The sequence below is a fragment of the Sphaerodactylus townsendi genome, linkage group LG04, assembly GCF_021028975.2.
Source record: "Sphaerodactylus townsendi isolate TG3544 linkage group LG04, MPM_Stown_v2.3, whole genome shotgun sequence".
In the NCBI taxonomy this organism is placed as follows: Eukaryota; Metazoa; Chordata; class Lepidosauria; order Squamata; family Sphaerodactylidae; genus Sphaerodactylus; species Sphaerodactylus townsendi.
In genome coordinates this window covers 145,881,787-145,903,687 of record NC_059428.1, presented here as the reverse complement: position 1 = coordinate 145,903,687, position 21,901 = coordinate 145,881,787, and the positions used below count along the sequence as shown (strand labels likewise).

At 50.0% G+C, this 21,901-nt stretch overlaps 1 protein-coding gene across 2 annotated transcripts; it reads left to right on the top strand.

Moving 5' to 3' along the window:
* The first annotated feature begins 11,820 nt into the window (after positions 1 to 11,820).
* CHST12 (carbohydrate sulfotransferase 12) lies at positions 11,821 to 19,258 on the top strand. Of its 2 annotated transcripts, none has more exons than XM_048495612.1 (2): positions 11,821 to 12,095; positions 17,633 to 19,258. In XM_048495612.1, exon 2 carries the CDS (start codon positions 17,716 to 17,718, stop codon positions 18,979 to 18,981), a length of 1,266 nt encoding a protein of 421 aa, XP_048351569.1. In that variant the 5' UTR covers positions 11,821 to 12,095; positions 17,633 to 17,715; the 3' UTR covers positions 18,982 to 19,258. The 2 variants fall into 2 exon arrangements, with proteins under 2 accessions (XP_048351569.1, XP_048351570.1); XM_048495613.1 differs by lacking the exon at positions 11,821 to 12,095 and adding an exon at positions 16,223 to 16,237.
* The last annotated feature ends 2,643 nt before the right edge of the window (positions 19,259 to 21,901 follow it).

Sequence of the window (21,901 nt, the reverse complement as noted above, 5' to 3'; positions counted from 1 at the left end):
GAGGAACCGGGTTTGGTTCCCCACCCTGCCGCCTGAGCTGTGGAGGCTTATCTGGGGAATTTAGATCAGCCTGTGCACTCCCACACATGCCAGCCGGGTGACCTTGGGCTACTCACAGTTCTTCGGAGCTCTCTCAGCCCCACCCACCTCACAGGGTGTTTGTTGTTGGAGGGGGGGAGGAAAAGGAGATTATCAGCCCCTTTGAGTCTCCTACAGGAGTGAAAGGGGGGATACAAATCCAAACTCTTCTTCTTTCTCTTCTTCTTAGTTGCCTTTCTTCCTCAACGGAGCTCAAAGCAGCTCACGATCTAACCAAAATGGAATACATGAAAACAGAATTGAAAGTCATAACCTGGGACTGCTTTAATCAATTCCAGTCCAAAATGGAACTGTCTTCAGCTTCCCCTTAAAGATCTAAAACGAGGGGGCCAGGAGCACTCCCAGATGGGGTGGTTTATAATCTTGGGCCTGCCACCGAAAAGGCCCTGTTCTCATGTGCCCAGTAATAAGCTGCTTTGGTGGACAGTCCCTGTGAGCTTAATTCCCAGCAGGAATGTATGGGAGAAGGCAGTCCTTCAGGTATTCTGGTCCCAAGCCATGTAGGGCCTCAAAGGTGACCATTGAATGCCCCTAATCTGCAGGTTAAAAAAGACATCAAAACTCTGACTGGGATAAATTTTATGTCGAAAGCTTTCACAGCCCAAAAGAATTGGACGTTGTGGGTTTTACTGGGCCGTGTGGCTGTGGTCTGGTAGTTTTGGTGTAAGGAATTCCATAGAAGCAGAAATAAAAGGCTTTTTGGTGTAAAAGACCGTTTATTCAGACATCCTAGAAAGCTCACGTACACGACGTGGCAGGAATAGAGTCTCCTGCCAGAAGCACAGGTTATAACTCTGTCCATCCCATCCCCCCTCCCGGATTCCCATGGGAACGGAGTTCTCATCTCTCTCGCAGAGATAAGGTCTCCGCCAGAGTCTCCGCCGCAGATGCTGGCCCATCGCCCGGGTTATGGAATTCAGTCAAGGCCGGGCGGCTGTCCTGATCATCAACACCATTGAATCCTTTACACTCTGCCTCCCTTAAAGAAAACTTCTCCCCCCCAGGTTTGTGCGGAAAGGTGCGGTGAAAAGCAGAAATGAGGGCAGGGGCGTCAATATTTTCGGAATAGATCCATTGATTATACCCAGAGGAATATCCCACCCAAGAGACTAAATACTGCAAGCGTTTGCGATTAAAACGAGAGTCCAGGATGGCGTCAATTTCGTAATGCTTGTGGCCATCAATTATAGTCGGCGGGGGTCTCTCCGGCGGGTCGTGCCAGGCATCGGAAACGGGAGCCTCCTTGAGCAAACTGGAATGAAAGACAGGATGGATATTACTTAGAGAATTAGGCAAGTCCAATCGGGCAGTGACATCATTAATCACTTTAGTAATCTTAAAAGGTCCCACCCAGATCTTTTGCCCAGTTTTGAAAATTTATGTACGCCTCTAGGATTTTTTGGTAGACAAATACACCCAGGCTTCACACGCAACGGGAAATCCAGGCGGTGCTTATCCGCTTGAACTTTTTGGGAGTCTCTAGCCTGCTGTAAGGCGGGCTGGCCCGTTTTCCACCCCTCGGCCAGAGATGACATCCACTGTTGGAACTCCTGAGGATTCAACGCTTCCGCAGGTAGTTCGCGGCAACGGAGGGAAGGATCGACCAGACACAACTTCGAAGGGGTTTTTTGTACGGCTATGAACCGTATTATTATAGGCGTATTCTGCAAACGGAATTAACTCGCACCAGTTGTATTGGTGATAGTTGGTGTAACAACGTAAATACTGCTCCAGGGTTCTGTTCGTTCTCTCCGACTCACCGTCACTATGAACGTGGTAGGGGGCGGCAATTGCCGGCGACCAACAAACCCAGAAAAGCCTTCCAGAACTTTGAAATGAATTGGGGCCCGCGGTCGGAGACGGAGTGTAGACGATAAATATGCTGAATGAACAGACGCGCTAACTTAGGAGCGGAGGGGATGGAAGCACATGGGATGAAATGGGCTTGTTTAGAAAATAAGTCCACCACCACCCACAAGACCGTGTTGCCTTGACTTTCTGGCAAATCCGTAATAAAATCCATGGAGATGACTTCCCAGGGGCGGGAGGCCACCGGGAGAGGCTTCAACAGACCATGGGGCTTTCCCGGAACGGATTTGGCTTCCGCACAAACAGAGCAACCTTTGATATATGTCTCAATGTCTTTATCGCCACCAAAATTGACGGCGGGCCAAATGCAGAGTCTTAAGGAAGCCAAAATGTCCAGCCGAGCAGGCATCATGACAGGCCTCGAGAACCTGCTTACGGAGGGGGGGAGGCACGTACCAACAATCCCCCCGCCGCCAAACACCATTCTCCAGGCGTAATTGGGAGTCACCTTCCTCCGCTGGTGGCTCGCGCAGCCCCGCCTCCTTGAGTTCTCGTAGGAAGGGAGAGACTAGGCTGGGAATGGGTGGAGAGGGAGGAGTGGACGTCTGAGATCGAGTGACAGCCAGCCCCAATTGGGAGGGGGAGAGAACAGTGCGCGGGATATCCCGTAAGGCAGCTCCACCCCCCTCCCCGGGCAGGCGCGAGAGTGCATCAGCCAGTTTATTGGTTTTTCCGGGGAAAAAATGGACAGTGAAAGAGAAACGAAGAAATCGCCCAACGGAGTTGTTTTAGGACATCTTGAGGGGGTGGAGAGGGCGGCCAAGTTCTTGTGATCCGACCAAACTTGAAAGGGGTGTTTAGCCCCTCCAGCCAGTGGCGCCAAGTGGAAAGTGCTACTTTGATGGCCGCAGTCTCTTTATCCCCTACAGTCCAGTTGAGCTCAGCACCGGAGAATTTCTTTGATAAATAAGCACACGGAACCAGCCTATCATCTTTATTTCTCTGCAACAGGGCTGCACCAAGCGCTTTGTCCGAGGCATCCACGTGAACCACAAAAGGAAGATCTGGGTCAGGGTGTTTTAGGATAGGTTCGGTAGTAAAAGCTGATTTTAAATGTTGAAAGGCTGTCTGACATTCTTTAGACCAGGAAAGGGGGGCCCCGGGCTTGGCAGCCTGTGGATCTTTACCCTTAGTGCGTAAGAGGTCTGTGAGTGGGAGAGTCAGTTCAGCGAATTGGGGTATAAAGTCCCGATAGAAATTAGCAAACCCTAGGAAAGATTGGAGTTCCTTCCGATTGGTAGGGGCAGGCCATTGGAGGACTGCTTCAATCTTAGCAGGATCCATTTTTAGCCCCTCGGAAGAGATCCGGTAACCCAAATAGTCGATAGAGGTTTGGTGGAAACAACATTTAGAAAGTTTGGCAAAGAGGGAGTTGTTGAGCAAGCATTTCAATACTTCCCGAACCAAGGCTTCATGCTCCTCCATGGTTTGTGAATAAATTAAAACATCATCTAAGTACACCACTACTCCCTTGTATAATAAATCATGTAGAACTTCGTTGATAAGGGCCATAAAAGCTCCGGGGGCCCCACTTAACCCGAATGGCATTATTAAGTATTCATACTGTCCAAATTTTGTGTTAAATGCAGTCAAATGTTCATAGCCTTCCGCAATCCTGACCCTGTAGTAAGCTTCTCTTAAGTCCAACTTAGTAAAAATGCGTCCCTTGCCCAATGCATCTAAAAGGATTAATGGCAAAGGGTATTTATTGGACAGGGAAACCGCATTGAGTCCTCGGTAATCCGTGCAGAGCCTTAAAGACCCATCCTTTTTTTTAACAAACAATACAGGAGCAGCATGTGTGTGTTTGGTAGCCCGTCAGATGAACCCGCGAAAGCAAGGTTCTTTGTCTAAGAAGGCACGGGTTCTCTCCTCATTGGGACAATCATATGTAGATTCTACTCCTTAAGCAGTTGAGCCCCCTGGCTGTAATTAATGCATTTTGCAGTCAGTGTCTCTATGGGTGGCAATTGATCGCATTCTTGGCTCCTGAAATACTCTGGCTAAATCTTGGTAAGCCGGGTGGAAGGCCGGTAGAATCGGGAGCAATTAGAGCCGCATCGCTGATGAAGCTGGGTATGTCAGGAGAAGGTGAGTTTTCCCCCCAATGGTCTATGTGTTCTCCGCAGGGAGGGTCAGTGAATTCTAAGATCCTTTCTTTCCAAAATGAATTTTGGTTCATGCGTAACAACAACCATGGTATACTCCAGTGACTATGAGAGCGTTTGACACCGCCGCCAGAATAAAACTAATTTTCTCCCAATGGTCAGCGCAGCGGAGGAGGACCGGTTATGCTTTTGAACTGGGCCGGTCCTTCGGCCCCGAGGACTGCCGTCACCCATTTGAAGAGTAGAACGGTATGGGCTTAGCCAGGGACTCGGTCTAGTCCAAGTTCTCCGGCCACCTGGGGCCGCGATTAAACAATGGGAGCACCCAGAATCTACATAGGGCTTGAGGCTATAATACGCAGTGCTTTTAGCGGGTTGGCCAGAATCGCTTGAATTCCATTGGGGAGCGCTTGCCTTCACTCACCGTGATCTGGAGTCGAACCCATATCCATGGGGGGGCTGAAGAGAGAGCGTTTGAACAGCTGCTTTCCCCTCCTCTGTCAGCCTTCGGTAATCCGCCTTTAATGACGAGTCTGCTGGGGCGGCCCGGATTTGGCGTAGGTGGCTTGGCAGATGGGGTGCGCTGCTGCCGGAGCCGTAAGGTTGGCTTCTGTTTTTTCGGTCAGTTGGTTGTGCCAGCTAGATGACCCGGTCCTCCGCAGTAAAGACACAATCCCAGACGGCGACGGCGCTCGGAGGTGGTTTCGGTAGAGGCTGCTGGGCTTCTGGCTTCTACAGTCGCAAATTGTTTTGCATGGTCGAAGCGGCGGCGTTTTACGCAATGGAAGTCCCCCGGCACGAAGCGTAATCCAAACGAGACGCCACTTGAGATCCTTCTAATTCGATCCAATCAGCAATAGTGGGATCCGAATAAGAAACACCGCTTTCACGCAGAAGTTTGTCCGTCGGACAGCATCCGGTGAAGTATTCACATTTCATGCGCTCAGGCCACTTCAGGAGGGAGTCGAAAGCAGTCACGCCGCATCGAATTCACCGGCAAATTCTGCAAAGGAGCCGGTGTTGCCTTGCTGAATAGATTTGAGTTGGTGCTGGATGGCTTCATTTTCAGCACCCGGGTCTTGAAGCGAAGCCCTTAAGGCTTGGAGGAACGCAGGCACCGTAAGGCGCAGTATCCTCCCCTTGCAGATCTAAAAGAGTCACAAAACCAGTCGGCTGCCGTTACTCCATCCAAGACGGAACCGATGTCCCGTATTTTTTCGCTGCTCAGACCGTGCCAAATCGGGTCATAGTCCCTCCTGGTATAGCGTGGGCATCAAGTTGCTGGTGGATGAAGTAGGGAAGTTTGGAAGCGGTCCCAATTCAAAACGGGCATGGGTATTGAGGTCTGGTAATATTCTCTCCACGGCTCCTTGGACCGCTTGGGCGGCGGTTACAGGGAGGGCCGGAATCGTGGAGGTGGGGGCACCAACCAAAGCCGCTGGTGTTCTGGTGGGAGCAGGTCTTTGGAAGGTGCGGCAGATGTTTGAAAGGCAGGTGACCCAGCAGCCGCCCTGGCGCTGGCTGTACCATGTTACAGCTTTACTCCAACTTGGGGCATCTTGTCCCATGCTGCTTCTTCAGTTCCCTTTTCGGGCAAGGCTGCTAAGTCTCTCTCCTTGGCGAGTCAATGGCATCCTGGTGCGCATGCAAAGCTGCGTTTCTCTCGCTCCAGTTTGGCCTGCCCGTCTCGCTGGAATAGCTGCAGTTAGTTCACTTTATGCGTACGCATGGCCTTCACCACGCTGCCATGACGCTTCTAAGTCCAGTTTGAGTGTTCCAGGACCTTATCATGGACTGGATAGATTCTGCACATATTGCCGCTGCAGCCAGCTCTTTGGCACGGTCCAATTCGAAGTTGGATTTCTCGGCGCTTTAAGGTTCCCGGTCTCTTTGCAGGTGTTTCACGCTCTTGCTGCAGCTTCGCCTTCCAAGTTCCTCTTCTCCCATAGCTGGAAGCTCACCGGCCCATGCTTCCTGGGCATTCAAGTAGTCGCCCCACTTCCTCTATCCCAGCCTCTCTTTTGATGGGAGGGGGGAATAGATCCGATGGAAGGCAGGCTTTCTTCAGATTCCTCTTCATCAGAATGCAGGACCTCGTGCTCCACCGGCGTGGCTCCATCGTATAATGCACCTTCAGGTGCAGCTGTTGATCCGGGATCTGGGGGGGTCCGCATCGGAAGCAAAAAAAAAATGGTACCGATACCCTCCCAACTCCCCGGATAGGAAGTCCTTCGGTTTCAACGGTGGTCTTAGGACGGGCCCCAGTAAGCGGCGCCACGGTGGGATTCTTGGGAGCATCACCAAAATACGAGTCCAGGAATCGTCACTGGACTCCTCTGTTACCTGTATTTAGGCAGTGTGTCAGACCTGGCACTCCGTGACAGGCTTGCATCTTGAGAAGTTTTCCAGTAATCCACACGGAAACGGGCAGATATCCGGATCCACAGGCGCTTCGATCCATAGACAGTTTCCTAAACGACTCCATGCAGTCCACATGATCGTTTTCCTCGCCCTCGGCCCCAACGGGAGTAAGGGAAGACTCGTGGTTGATACGTAGGATCGGGAAAGAGTTACCAGCCAGACCCGCTTCCGCCGGCGGTTCCTCCAAATCCATATGGAAAAAGCTCGGAGCTCCTCTTTGGGGGCTACCGCACCTTCCACAGACGATTCTGAATATTCTAACCTCCATGCCATATGACGACCAGAGGTCCGCTGCACTGGGGAGATAGATGAACCAGATTCCTGCCACAATGTAAGGAATTCCATAGAAGCAGAAATAAAAGTGCTGGGCTTTTGGTGTAAAAGACCGTTTATTCAGACATCCTAGAAAGCTCACGTACACGACGTGGCAGGAATAGAGTCTCCTGCCAGAAGCACAGGTTATAACTCTGTCCATCCCATCCCCCCTCCTGGATTCCCATGGGAACGGAGTTCTCATCTCTCTCGCAGAGATAAGGTCTCCGCCAGAGTCTCCACCGCAGATGCTGGCCCATTGCCCGGGTTATGGAATTCAGTCAAGGCCGGGCGGCTGTCCTGATCATCAACACCATTGAATCCTTTACATTTGGCGCCTAACATTTCCCCTGCGTATACGGCTGGCATCTTCCGAGGCATGTCATAGTAAGATCTGGGAGAGAAACACACCTCACTAGCGCCGGAAAATATGTTCCACACAGCCTGTCAGAGGCACGTCCAGAGGTGGGATCCAGCAGGTTCTCACAGGTTCCCGAGAGTAAGTTACTAATTATTTGTGTGTGCCGAGAGGGGGTTACTAATTGGTGATTTTGCCATGTGATTTTTGCCTTAGTTACGCCCCTCCTCTCAGCAGTAGCGCGCAGAACTTGGAGCAGTCTAGCAGGAGGTGCACTGGTGTGCGTGGCAGCTTGTGCCCGTGTGCATTTCCGTTTCCACGCCTAAGCGACTGGCGCAGCGGCTGCTGTCCTTTTGGCGGCATGCCAGGTTCCATTGGCATGCCCCCCCCCCAGGAATGCCCCAGCTACGCTCTTCTATCAATGGCGTCCCCGCCCAGCCCCAATGGCGCTACGCCACAGTTTGAATCCCACCACCATGGGAACCTGTTACTAACATTTTTGGATCCCACCACTGGACACGTCTGCATCAAATAGCGTTTACATTTCCGGAAGTGATATGGGCAGCAATAAAATTCTGAGAAGGCTGGCGAAGTGGACGTGAGCGTCCGTGAAACCAGAATTTGAATTGACCTCTTTTCTCTTGGATGCAAAAGATTTATATACCAATGCATTGATCTATTGCATTCTGGAATCCATGCCCTACGAAGAGAGACTGAGGGAGCTGGGGATGTTTAGTCTGGAGAAGCGAAGGTTAAGGGGGGACATGATAGTATGTTTAAATATTTGAAGGGATGCCATGTCGAAGAGGGAGCAAGCTTGTCTTCTGCTGCCTCAGAGACTAGGACACGGAGTAATGGATTCAAGGTGCAGGAAAACCCGTTCCTCCACATGAAGCCTGCTGGGTAACCGAGGGCCAGTCACAGTTCTCTCGGAACTCTCTCAGCCTCACCGGGTGTCTTGTGGGGAAAGGAGTTTGTAAGCCACCTTGAGTCTCCTTACGGGAGAAAAAAAGCAAGGGATAAATCCAATATCGCCCTCTTCTTTTCCGCTTCCTGTTGCAGACAATGCCCTCCCTAAAACAGGCCCCCAAATGTGTACCGATCCGTGCGCACCACCAAAATTATTGCACGTAGATCCCCCCCTACCCAGATTGCCTTCTGACACCGAATTTTGGGCACAATTGAGCACCTTCCTTATGAGGAGAGGCTGCAGTGTTTGGGACTTTTCAGTTTGGAGAGGAGACGTCTGAGGGGGATATGGTTGAAATCTATAAAATTATGCCTGGGGTAGAAAATGTTGACAGAGAGCAATTTTTCTCTCTTTCTCACAATACTAGAACCAGGGGGCATCCATTGAAAATGCTGGGGGGGGAGAATTAGGACTAATAAAAGGAAACACTTCTTCACGCAACGTGTGATTGGTGTTTGGAATATGCTGCCACAGGAGGTGGTCATGGCCACTAACCTGGATAGCTTTTAAAAGGGGCTTTGGGCAGATTTATTCGCGGAGAAGCTCGATTTATGGCTCCCAATCTTGATCCTCTTTGATCTGAGATTGCAAATGCCCTTTCAACAGTCCAGGGTGCTTGGGGAGTCAAACAGCCGCAGAAGGCCATTGCTTTCACATCCTGCATGTGAGCTCCCAAAGGCACCTGGTGGGCCCCTGCGAGTAGCAGAGAGCTGGACTAGATGGACTCTGGTCTGATCCAGCTGGCTTGTTCTTATGTTCTAATTGTCCACCGGCTGTGGGGCCATTGACGCAGACAGCGTATTTCACTCTCTGGAAGGCCGGATGCGAGAGGGGAAAGCCAGCCCCCCCGGAAAAAGAACCTTTCTTTGGGTTAGCAAGGGTTCTGAAGGGCGAATGAGCCGCGGAGGGGTGGAGGGAACGGTCGGAAAAGAACTGAACTTGTTCTCAGAAAGCGGCATTTTTTTGGAAGGGGGTGTTGCTGAAGAGAAGCATCTGCGAACGAGAAACAACAGAAGGACCGTTCATCTCGGATGGACCATGTCCAGGGTGTCTCGCCTGTCCTCGCCCGAACCGCTGCTGCGTTTGCATTCAATTTTGTTTTGCAAAAACCTTCCCCTCTCTGTTTTTTGGCAAAGGGTGAAATCATTCTGGCTGCGCGGGGAGGCGGGGGGAAGAAGGAATGCGGGCAGCTTGGAAGGAAGAAGACGAAGGGTTTGGATTGCCACCAAGTCTCAAAGCACCTTACAGACTCCGTTCCCTTCCTCTCCCCACAACTTTGCGAGGTCAGTGGGGCTGAGAAAGTTTGGAGAGAACTGGGACAAGCCCAAAGTCACCCAGCAGGAATGTAGAAGCAGGGAAACATCCAGTCCACCAGATAAGAGTCCAGTACACAGGCGGAGAAGTGGGGAATCGAACCCAGTTCTCCAGATTAGAATCCACGGCTGGGCTTTGCAGCAGGGGCAAATGGGAACATTTGTAGGGTTTGAGGAGCACGGTTTGGGGACAGCAAAGACCTCAGTAGGGTGTACTGCCATCAAAATTTGCTCTCCCAAAGTGGTCATTTTTCTCCAGGGGGAACGGACAGCTGTAGTCCGGAGAGCCAATGAGATTCCGGGAGTTCTCCAGGCCCCGCCTTGAGGTTGGCAAATCTTCAGTGTGCCAATGGACGGACGCAAATCAAATCAAACATGGGTGCCTGTTAAACAGCTCCACCATATGAAACGGGGCCTAGCCAATGGCCCAATCGTTTGATATTAACGCTCCTAGCAAAGTCTTGCAAATAAATGCAGCAAACATGATATTTATGTTCCTAGCAAAGTCTTACAAATAAATGCAGCAGCCATATGATATGTTCATAATAAAGTCTTACAAATAAATGTAGCAATCATATATTTACGTTCCTAGCAAAAGTCTTACAAATAAATGCAGTAATCATGATATTTATGTTCATGGCAAAGTCTTGCAAATAAATGCAGCAATCCTATGATATTTACATTCATGGCAGAGTCTTACAAATAAATGCAGCAATCCTATGATATTTACGCTCATAGCAAAGTCTCACAAATAAATGCAACAATCCTATGCTATTTACGTTCATAGCAAAGTCTTACAAATAAATGCAGCAATCCTATGATATTTACGTTCATGGCAAAGTCTAACAAATAAATGCAATAATCCTATGCTATTTATGCTCATGGCAAAGTCTTACAAATAAATGCAACAATCCTATGATATTTACGTTCCTAGCAAAGTCTTACAAATAAATGCAACAATCCTATGCTATTTATGCTCATGGCAAAGTCTTACAAATAAATGCAGCAATCCTATGATATTTACGTTCATAGCAAAGTCTTACAAATAAATGCAACAATCCTATGCTATTTATGCTCATGGCAAAGTCTTACAAATAAATGCAACAATCCTATGATATTTACGTTCCTAGCAAAGTCTTACAAATACATGCAGCAATCCTATAATATTTACATTCCTAGCCAAGTCTTACAAATAAATGCAGCAATCCTATGATATTTACATTCATGGCAAAGTCTTACACATAAATGCAGCAATCCTATAATATTTACATTCCTAGCAAAGTCTTACAAATAAATGCAGCAATCCTATGATATTTACATTCATGGCAAAGTCTCACAAATAAATGCAACAATCCTATGATATTTACATTCATGGCAAAATATCTCTTCCAACTCGGTGATTCTATGATATTACAAATAGTTGCAGTAGGCGATCAAATGTTTTTTTTTTTAAATCTAATGTATCCTCTAACAATGGAACAATAGAATAGAATAGAATAGAATCTTTATTGGCCAAGTGTGATTGGACACACAAGGAATTTGTCTCCGGTGCATATGCTCTCAGTGTACATAAAAGAAAAATACATTTGTCAAGAATCATAAGGTACAGCACTAATGATTGTCATATAGGTCTAGTAAGCAATCAGGAAACAATCAGTAGTAATGAAAAAAACATAAAATGTAAAATCATAAAATAAAATAAAATAAAATGTAAAATAAAATGCCAGCACAGGCTATAGTCATACAGTCATAAGTGGGAGGAGATGGGTAATACCGTGTTTCCCCGAATATAAGACAGTGTCTTATATTAATTTTTGCTCCCAAAGATGCGCTCTGTCTTATTTTCAGGAGATGTCTTATTTTTCTGTGTTCTGTTCGTCGGGCGTGCTTCCCAACAAAAACTTTGCTACGTCTTACTTTCGGGGGATGCCTTCTATTTCGTACTTCAGCAAAACCTCTACTACGTCTTATTTTTCGGGGATGTCTTATATTAGGGGAAACAGGGTAGGAATGATGAAAAAAGTAGGGCAGTAATTATATCATAAGTCTATAATAAATAGTTTGACATTATCGAGGGAATTATTTGTTTAGCAGAGTGATGGCCTTCGGGGGAAAAAAAAACTGTTCTTCTGTCTCGTTGTCTTGGTGGGCAGTGCTCTGTAGCGACGTTGAGAGGGTAAGAGTTGAAACCGTTTATGTCCAGGATGCGAGGGGTCAGTAAATGTTTTCACAGCCCTTTTTTTGACCCGTGCAGTATACAGGTCCTCCACGGAAGGCAGGTTAGCAGCAATGGTTTCTTTCGGCAGTTCTGATTATTCTCTGAAGTCTGTGTCGATCTGGTGAGCCGCACTGTCCAACCGGACGCAGAGGGATCGCCCCTCCCCCGTGCCCAGCGCCCTCCTTGGCCCCCCTGGGCGCCCTCCGCAGTCCGGTGGCTCGCGGCCCCGGCCGGTGGGAGGGCCCACCGGGGGGGGCGCGCTCCCGCGGGCCCCGTCCCCGGCTGCGTGGCGCTTGCGCCCGCCGCGACCCCTCTCCGCAGGCCGGCCTTCTCGCGAGAAGGAGAGGCCGGAGGCGGAGCGGCTGCGGGCACGCTGGTGGGGAAGGGGAGAGCTCCGCGCCGCTGGCCGAGCAGCCCCGGGCTGGAGGTAAGCAGGGGAGCCAGGCTGGGGCTTGCTTCCGACCGCCCCGTCCGCGCGCTGCAGAGAAACGCCGCCCGGGGGCGCCCCGGACATGGCCCGGGGCTCTCCCGACTTTGACCGCAGGACGCCGCGGCTGGGCGCCCGGGGAATGTCCGGGGCGCATTGGTGGAGCGCGCCAGGAGCGATGCCGGGGCGCGGGGGGGGGAGGGGGGGAGAGCTGGGAATTCCCATCTTGGGATGTCATGAATTGGGGGGGGGGTCGTCTCTCTTGTGGCCCACCCCTTCCAAGCTTTGGAAGAGTCCGTCTCGTAGGTTGTGGCTGGCCGGGGTTCTCGACCGATCCCTTAGGATTGCTTCTGCGGACCGTAGTAGCAAATCAGAGGGGAGAAAAGCAGCTCAGTTGGGGGTGCGTTTCACAAGTGACAGGAATACACGTGTGCCTCCCAGGTTGGGAGACTCGGAAACGTAGGGAGGGTTCTCCAGGGGTAGGGAACCTGCGGCTCTCCAGATGTTCAGGAACTACAATTCCCATCAGCCTCTGTCAGCATGGCCAATTGGCATCGCTCCTCGCGCGCTCCACCAATGCGCCCCGGACATTCCCCGGGCGCCCAGCCGCGGCGTCCTTCGGTCAAAGTCGGGAGAGCTCCAATTGGCCATGCTGACAGAGGCTGATGGGAATTGTAGTTCCTGAACATCTGGAGAGCCGCAGGTTCCCTACCCCTGTACGGACTGGGGTGCTCTCTGGACAGGTGCTTGAGGAAGGTCTGGTACCAGTCTGGAGCAGATGTGTCAGGCGGGTGCTGTCGCAGAGGGGCTTGGGAGCTGGTTCCCCTTGCTGGAGGGGTGTGGGGGGCACTATGACCTGGCGGGGTGGGATAAATATCTCCCTTCAGCTCAGTGGTTCCCAACTGTGCCCCCTTGGCAACTCATTTTCCTATAACTGTATCCCCGTATTCGCAAACCCACTATGCTTTTTTTGTGTGTGTCCCCCAAACACTTTGGCGCGTACCCCAGGTCGGAATCACGCTCTGGCTCATAGGTGTCAAACTCACGGCCCTCCAGATGTTATGGACTACAGTTCCCATCATCCCCTGCCAGCATCTAGCTGATGAAATACCTGGCGGGAAACCGCTTAGCTGGCACATGGTTCTGTGCATTCCTAAACAGACTTGCCCTCTCCTGAACCCACGGAAGATGGTGGGATTGGGAGGGTGTCACTCTGCTTAAAAGCATCGCTGCTCCGGGCGTGTCTGTCTAGTGGCAGTAAGGGGATTCCCGTTCTGCAAATGTCGTGCTGTGCTTTGGGACAAGAGGTGTGGAAAATGGATCCTGCGGGCGTGCACCGCTGACGGCATTTTTCTCCGGGGTGAAAAACTTTCCCCTGATTGCAAAAGGTCTAGAAAGGGGAAATGGCTAAGTGTTGGGCCCCTTTTATGGAGTTTCTGTGGAGGCCGAGTGCTTCCTTGAGCGGAGTTTTCTTTCTCAGCATTTAAATCCTCACTTTGCCTCAGAAATGGAGAACTGGAAGGGGCCTCGCGGGGTCCTCTAGTCTAACCCCGGCACAATGCAGGAAACTCACAATTCTCTTCCCCAGTGACCCTGCTCTTGCCTAGGGAGTAATACCACCACACTGCATTTGGAAGCTGAAGGATGAAAACACCCTACAGATTCCACAAATTAATTTCCTAAACTTTCTTCTTTTTACTGTGTACTGTGCAAAATATCGGGCATATACAGATGCCTTCACAATAATTAAATGTGCACAAGAAAAATGTGTTTCAGGCCTACTGTCTGTGCAAAGGAAATACACAATAGGCCATAATCCTTCCAGGTAAGCTGTTGTTTCAGCCGGATTTTATCAAGCCCATTCCTGTAAACCATGAATACAAATTAAAAAAATCAGGCGTGCATAGATTCATCAGTCTGGTGACCTCAAACAACTATCATTTATCCTTTTCCAGGGGTGTAAGTCACTATATTGGAACCCCTGGGATCACAGTGTATGTGTGTCATCTTTCCTCTAAGAAGGATGTTGACAATCTGGAACGGGTCCAGAGGAGGGCATCCAAAATGGTAAAAGGTCTAGAATCCGTGCCCTACGAGGAGAGGTTTAGGGAGCTGGGGATGTTTCATTTGGTTAAAGGGGGACATGATAGCCATGTTTAGATACTTGAAGGGATGTCATGTTGGTGAGGGAGCAAGCTTGTTTTCTGCTGCTCCAGAGACTAGGACCAGGAGTCACGGGGTCAAGGTGAAGGAAAAGAGATTCCACCTAAACATCAGGAAGAACTTCCTGAACAGTCAGGGCTGTTCGACAGTGTTCACTACCTCGGAGTGTGATGGGAGTCTCCTTCTTTGGAGGTTTTTAAAGGGAGGCTGGATGGCCATCTGTCAGGAGTGCTTTGATTGTGTGTTCCTGCATGGCAGGGGGTTGGACTGGATGGCCCTGGGGGTCTCTTCCAACTCTGTGATTCTATGAATATTAAAAACTGTACACGCTCTGTAAGTTGGGGGTTGGACACTTTTCTCACACTTATTTTCAGAACCGTCCTGTTCTTCTTTTGGGGGGAAACTGAGGTCGTTTCCCCCCTTACCTGCTGCTGCGCGCTACTCTCCCCAAGTAGCGTGGGGTCCCCCGGCACTCCCCACTATGGGGGCGGCGACAACGCAGCCGCCCCAACACTGACGCTGTCGCGCCCCCTCAGCTCGCGTCATTCCTGGCGCTCCTCGAAACGGCGCCTTTTGATGACCCCGCGCTCTGCGGGGGGAAGCCCAGGAGCACGGCAGAAATGATGCGCGCTGGGAGTAGTGCGCAGCAACCTTTGGTCGAGGTAAGTGGGGAAACGACCTTTATTGGCCTGCGAAGCTTTTGCTATCTGAGTCACGCAGTTTCCTCATTTCTTTGCCAAACCTCTGCTGGCAGCTACCTCCCCCCACTGAAACACTCAACATAACGGATCTGGAAGTGGTGGAAACTGTAAAGGGTTTCCAAGGCCAGAGTTGGTTTGCCGTGGCATACCTCTGTGTCATGGCCTAGACCCGTGGTGGCGAACCTTTGGCACTCCAGATGTTATGGACTACAATTCCCATCAGCCCCTGCCAGAATGGTAGTCCATAAAGGTTCGCCACCACTGGAGACCTTTTTAGAGACCTTTTTAGTGGTCCAAGGACTAAAGGACTAAACCCTGCTTAGCAAACCTTGACTTCTGTGGTGGTCTCCCATCCAAGTTCTAACCAGGACGGACTCTGCTTAGCTTCCAAGATAAGATTGGATCAGACTAGCCAGGGCCATCCAAGACGGGTGGAGGAGTTTCCTTCTCTTTCCCCCTCCTCTAGCTAAAACACTTGACAGATCTGGGTGGGACGGGGCCCCCAATCTAGTAACCATTCAAGAGCTAAAAATTCCCCCTTGCAGTGAAAACAAACCCCCGCTTGCCTGAAAGAATGCAAAAGGAAGTGCCATGCAGAATTACGTCTTGCGCCAAATTTGAGGTTTTTGGCAGGGGGTTTGCAAAATTCAGGGCCGTTATGCCGAGGAAATGAAAAGAGGAAACGGAGGAAGCTGTGAAGGGAACACCCGGGGGGGGGGTGGTGGTGGTGTGTGTGACGCCATAGCAACCAGAGGAAGGCTGGACTGATGGCACTTGCAATTGACAGTTTTACCTGTAATTCACAATATTGTCGATGGCAGGCAACTGTTTCCTGTAAGCTGCGTCTGCAATTGACAATATCGCCTGCCATCGACAATATTATAATTGCAGGCAACGTTTCCTGTAAGCTGCGTCTGCAATTGACAGTATTGCCTGCAATCGACAATATTGTCAATTGCAGGCAACATCTCCCATTAGCCGCACAGAAGCCTTATAGGGCAGTGATGGCGAACCTTTTCGAGACCAAGAGCCCAAATTGCAACCCAAAACCCACTTATTTCTCGCAAAGTGCCAACATGGCAATTTAACCTGAATACTGAGGTTTTAGTTTAGAAAAAATGGTTGGCTTCAAGGCACGCATTACTCGGGAGTAATCTTGGTGGTAGTCAGTGGCTTTACTTTGAAGCAGCTGTGCAACTCTTCCAACAGGTGAATCACGACACTAGGACGGTTTACTCAGAAGCAAGCCCCATTGCCAGCAACCAAGCTTATTCCCTGGTAAAGGATCACGCTTTAGTTCTTCCCATGGAAATCAGTGGGGTTTACCAGCGCTTAACAGGGTTACCTACACTGCTTCCCCAAAACTAGGTGTTAAGTTTAATGCTAATAATCGAGCCCAGCAGCCCAGGCCAGCCTAGATGGGGGGGGGCACTCTGTTTGCGCGTGCCCACAGAGAGGGCTCTGAGTGCCACCTCTGGCACCCGTGCCATAGGTTCGCCACCACTGTTATAGGGACTATTAATAGGGTTGCCAGTTCTGGGTTGGGAAATACCTGGATGTTTTGGGCGTGAAGTCTGGGGAGAGTGGGGCTATGGGAGGGACTTCCATGGTGTATAATGTCAGGGTGCCCCTTCCAAAGCACCCATTTTCTCCGGAATTGATCTGTATCACTTGGGGATCGGTTGTGACCCCGGGAGGTCTCCAGCTTCCACCTGGATGTTGGCAACTCTATCTGCAGGGACTGATCTCAGCCTTCTGAAGTATGGAAGCCTTAGAGGTCTGTTGATTGTAGGCCCCTCTCTGATATTGGCAATACACGTGAATATATGAAGCTGTGTTTCACTAAACCCAGCCTCACGCATCATAGGCAGTATTTTCTACTCAGACCGGTAGCGACTTTGCAGGTGGTGTGGTGGTTAAGAGCAGGTGCACTCTAATCTGGAGAGCCGGGTTCTATTCCATGCTCTGCCACTTGAGCTGTGGAGGCTCATCTGGTGAACCGGATTAGCGTGTGCACTCCCAACACATGACAGCTGGGTGACCTTGGGCTAGTCACAGTTCTCCGGAGCTCTCTCAGTCCCACCCACCTCACAGGTTGTTTGTTGTGGTGGGGGGGAAGGGAAAGGTGATTGTAAGCCCCTTTGAGTCTCCTTTAAGGAGAGAAAGGGGCAATATAAATCCAAACTCCTCCTCCTCCTCCTCCTCCTCCTCCTCCTCCTCAAGCAGAGGTCTAACGGTAGGCCAGCTGCATTCGGAGAATGTCCCCCCTCCGTGAGATCAACAGCAGCGGACGTGTCTAAAAGCTTTCCAAGTTGCCTTGTATTTTGAAAGCCGCTGATTTGGCTCAAAATACTGGAAAGTTCTGCCTGATGCCCTCAGCTATTGTTCGTGACCAAACTGGGCACATTCCTTTCCTCGCCCCAGGGAGGGTGTTGGCCGCCGGCAGATGTTTGCACCCTGGAACGCAACTTTTGGTGGGAATTGCTCTCCTGTTCTCTTTGTGCTGTCTTTTTAAAACTAGTTACCTGCATGGTGAAAATTGCCCTTGAGCCCGTTGAAGCACAAAAAATGCAGGAATGAATGATTTCCGACGAACTTTCGGCCCCGCTGCCTTCTGCATGTTGCGCGTGGATGGGGAAACCTCGTTTAATTTTGCTTTTGATATCTTTTCAGGATCCGAACCTTCGACCCACGCGCCATGCCGTGTTTCAGACGTTTCCCCTTGAGTTGGAGGTGAACCGAGCAGGCGGTCGCTTATGAAACTGCTCACCAGGATGACCAAAGCGCGGCTGTTCCGTCTTTCGGTGGTCGTGGGTTCCGTTTTCATGATCCTGCTGATTATTGTGTACTGGGATAACGTGGGCACGGCACACTTCTACCTGCACAGTTCTTTCTCCGGGCACCGCGAGGTGCTTCCTACGGTGGTTAAGGGTGACGGCCGAGGTTCTCTATCAGACGTCGATGAGTTTTTAGAGAAGCTTCTAACTACTGATCTGAGGTCCCGTGCGGATCGGAAAACAGAACAACCGCCGCTGCAGGCTTCGAGCCGGCCCGTTGTTGGCACTTTGGAGGAGAACGTGAGAGGTTATGACTGGTCCAGTCACGATGCCGGAACGATGCTGGACCAAGAGAAGATACAGGCAGAGAGAAGGGAAACCCTGAGGGCGTTATGTGCCAATTCCAGCTTTGCCTTCCCGACCAAGAACCGCTCGTTTGAGGATATCCCCAACTACGAACTGAACCACTTGATTGTCGACGACCGCCACGGCATCGTTTATTGCTACGTCCCCAAAGTGGCGTGCACCAACTGGAAACGGGTGATGATCGTCCTGAGTGAAAGCCTGCTGGACCAAGGCGTTCCTTACGCTGACCCCTTGAACATCCCTCGCAAGCACGTCCACAACACCAGCACCCACTTCACCTTCAACAAATTTTGGCACCGCTACGGCAAGTTCTCTCGCCACCTCATGAAGATCAAACTGAAGAAATACACCAAGTTCCTGTTCGTCCGGGACCCCTTTGTCCGGCTCATCTCGGCCTTCCGGAGCAAATTCGAGCTGGAGAACGAGGAGTTCTATCGCCTGTTTGCCATCCCGATGTTGAAACTCTACTCCAACCTCTCTAGTGTCCCTACCTCGGTCAGCGAGGCCTTTAAAGCAGGCCTCAGAGTTTCCTTTTCAGATTTCATCCAGTATCTACTGGATCCTCGGACAGAAAAGGTGGCCCCTTTCAACGAGCACTGGAGGCAAGTGTATCGCCTCTGCCACCCGTGTCAAATAGAGTATGACTTTATTGGCAAGCTGGAAACCTTGGACGAAGACGCAGCTCACCTGCTGCAGCTTCTCAAGGTGGATCATCTCCTCCGCTTCCCTCCCAGCTATCGGAACAGGACAGCCAGTAGCTGGCAGGAAGACTGGTTTGCCAAAATCCCCATGGCGTGGAGGCAGGAGTTGTACAAGCTTTACGAGGCAGACTTTGTACTCTTTGGCTACCCCAAACCCGAACACTTGCTTAAAAACTGAACGAGACAGAACCGGAGGGAACAGAGCATTCACGATACCCAAAGAACTCCGTTTCAGAATACAAACGCCTCTCTGCCTATGTTAACCTGCTCAAGTGTACTTTTCCTAGAACGTCTTGCAAACCGTCGTCTGGTTGCAAGATCCTCGGAAACCCCCTACTGGACAAATGGTTTCCTTTTCCTTCCTCTGTTACTTTTTTTTACATTTATCCGGCTGGATATCACTTTCTCCAGCCTGCCACCGTTTCTTTTTTGAATGCTTTTTATTAGTACTTTTTTTTAAAGAATTAATATATTAAAATATTTAATACAAAATCAGTTGTGTGTAAGGATGAGTCAAAGGATTCATCTTCTTGTTTTTATCTGCACGGTTGTTTATTGTTGGCATGCTGGGGGCGGGGCGTGTAGCGTAGATATACCCTGTTTCCCCTAATATAAGACATCCCCGAAAAATAAGACGTAGTAGAGGTTTTGCTGAAGTGTGAAATATAAGGCATCCCCCGAAAGTAAGACGTAGCAAAGTTTTTGTTTGGAAGCATGCCCGATGAACAGAACACAGAAAAATAAGACATCCCCTGAAAATAAGACATAGCGCATCTTTGGGAGCAAAAATTAATATAAGACACTGTCTTATATTCGGGGAAACACGGTATATTATAGTTTTGGGAAATTATTGGTGATGATTCAAGGGGAAAGATAAGTGGATACCAAAAGGACCATTCGCTGAGGACCATCAGAGGTCTTTCATGGGAAATATGGGTTTGGTGGTGTGCCTTCAGCAGTTCCAACTGCAGATACTTTCCAGCTCTGGAATATATAAATCCAGATTGATTTATACATTGCACCTAAGCGATCACTTGGGATTCCTGGGTGAGATTTATCAGCTGCCACCTGCCTAGAGGACCTCTGATGACAGAAACCTCATTTTGCTGAGTGACAGCGTGGCAAGAGGCCAGAAATCTGCCCCCCCCCCCCCCGTCGCTCCTTCCAATGCAGCCGGTTCAAATACCAACAGAATATCCCACAATAACAACCCCGCCTCGTTAGAGAAGTTGTTTGGAAAGAACACACACAAATCTTGGTTCCTCGCTTCTGAACAATAAACTTTGTTTTTCTTGGCCTCGAAACGGCCTCGAAATACACGCACAGAGATGTTTCCAAAACAGGGCATGCGGAAGTAAACAAAATATAAAATTAGCTCTAGGTGGGGCCATGACGCTACTGCGTTCGGGGGGGGGGGGTGAAAATAAATAAAGTGAGCCCAAACACAAGCATACGAGCAGAAGGCTAGAAGGCAAACCCCACAGCGGCAAGAAATTCATGGTTGGCGCTTTGGTGCAGCCGCTGCGCCCCCTTTAAGGACCCCAAATGGTTACATCGGCCGGATCTATTGGATGTAACACTCGTCTCCTTTGTGGAATGATAGGGATGGATGGATGGCAACAGAAAAGGCTTGCTTCGGGATAAACCAGGGATGGGGGCAGGATCCCTTGTGTGGTTACACACCTCTCCCCCACCTTGCAAGGAACACCATCTTCTTTTGAAATCAAGTGCCGGCAGGTGAAGGAAATCCATGCCTTCTCTTCCTTACCCTGCTGAATGCTACTGGTTGTGTTTGGGTCTCTTTCCTTCCATTTTTGCTAAAGCGAGAGACCACCCCATTGTCGTTATTCTAAATGCCAATGGAACGGTCACGAATTAAAAAAACCAGACGTCTCCCCCACCCCAATATTAACACACAACTCCTCTGTATTCTTGGGAATCGGCGAATGGATGTGAAATGTTCCCTTCTCCAAGTCTCGTTTCAAAGTGCAATATTTGGGAGATGTCTGCGTAAGAGACATACATATCCTGTGTCCTGAGTTTTAGCCATACCTCCTGTCAGTAGATGCTCAATCCAAAAAGTAGGACCAAGGTTTGGGGTTATAGTCACTGCACACACTACAAAGAAGCAACAAGATCTCACAGTTTCCAGACAGGGCGAGATTTGGGTCTTTTCGGCACAAACGTGATGAGGCAGGAAAATAAAATGTTTCCTCCGCGGAGTTTTGTGCTGCTTTCCCCCCTTTGGTTCTGAAAAACGTTTCATTTCCGGCCTCAAAACGTTTTCAGTGAATCCTCTTTTAAAACAATTCTTTAGGCTGAAACGTTGTTCAATCTTTTTAAGAAGGAGCAGCAGTGGCGTAGGAGGTTAAGAGCTCGTGTATCTGATCTGGAGGAACCGGGTTTGATCCCCCGCTCTGCCGCCTGAGCTGTGGAGGCTTATCTGGGGAATTCAGATTAGCCTGTGCACTCCCCCACACGCCAGCTGGGTGACCTTGGGCTAGTCACAGCTTCTCGGAGCTCTCTCAGCCCCACCTACCTCACAGGGTGTTTGTTGTGAGGGGAGAAGGGCAAGGAGATTGTCAGCCCCTTTGAGTCTCCTGCAGGAGAGAACGGGGGGATATAAATCCAAACTCTTCCTCTTCCTCAAACTCTTACTACGTCTTCCATGCTGCTCTGCCGTCCCTGAATTTTTTTTCTGTGGCACCATTTTCTGAGATCACTCTCTGTCTCCCATTTGACCATTTCTATTAGTTTTTTAAAATGGGGGAGGGGGTGTTTACCTTCAAGGCATTGATTACAAGAGGTATGGAGAATTTCAGCACGAAGCCGGGCAGCGTTGAAGCATCAATTCAATCAACTAACTAGAAAAGGGCAACCCCCCCCCCCCCACACACACACACATAATGACAGCCATGACTCATTTGAAAGAGTGAGTGCGGACATATGGGGCGGGAGGATTGAAAACGTTTTCCAAATGTTTTCGGTGATTTGTGCGGAAAGGGCCTTTGGTCAGCGACAAGACAAGACTGGGAGAGCAGCGTGCAGAATTGGCCCCCACACCTTTTAACTTACACGTACACTGTTCTAGGAAAGAA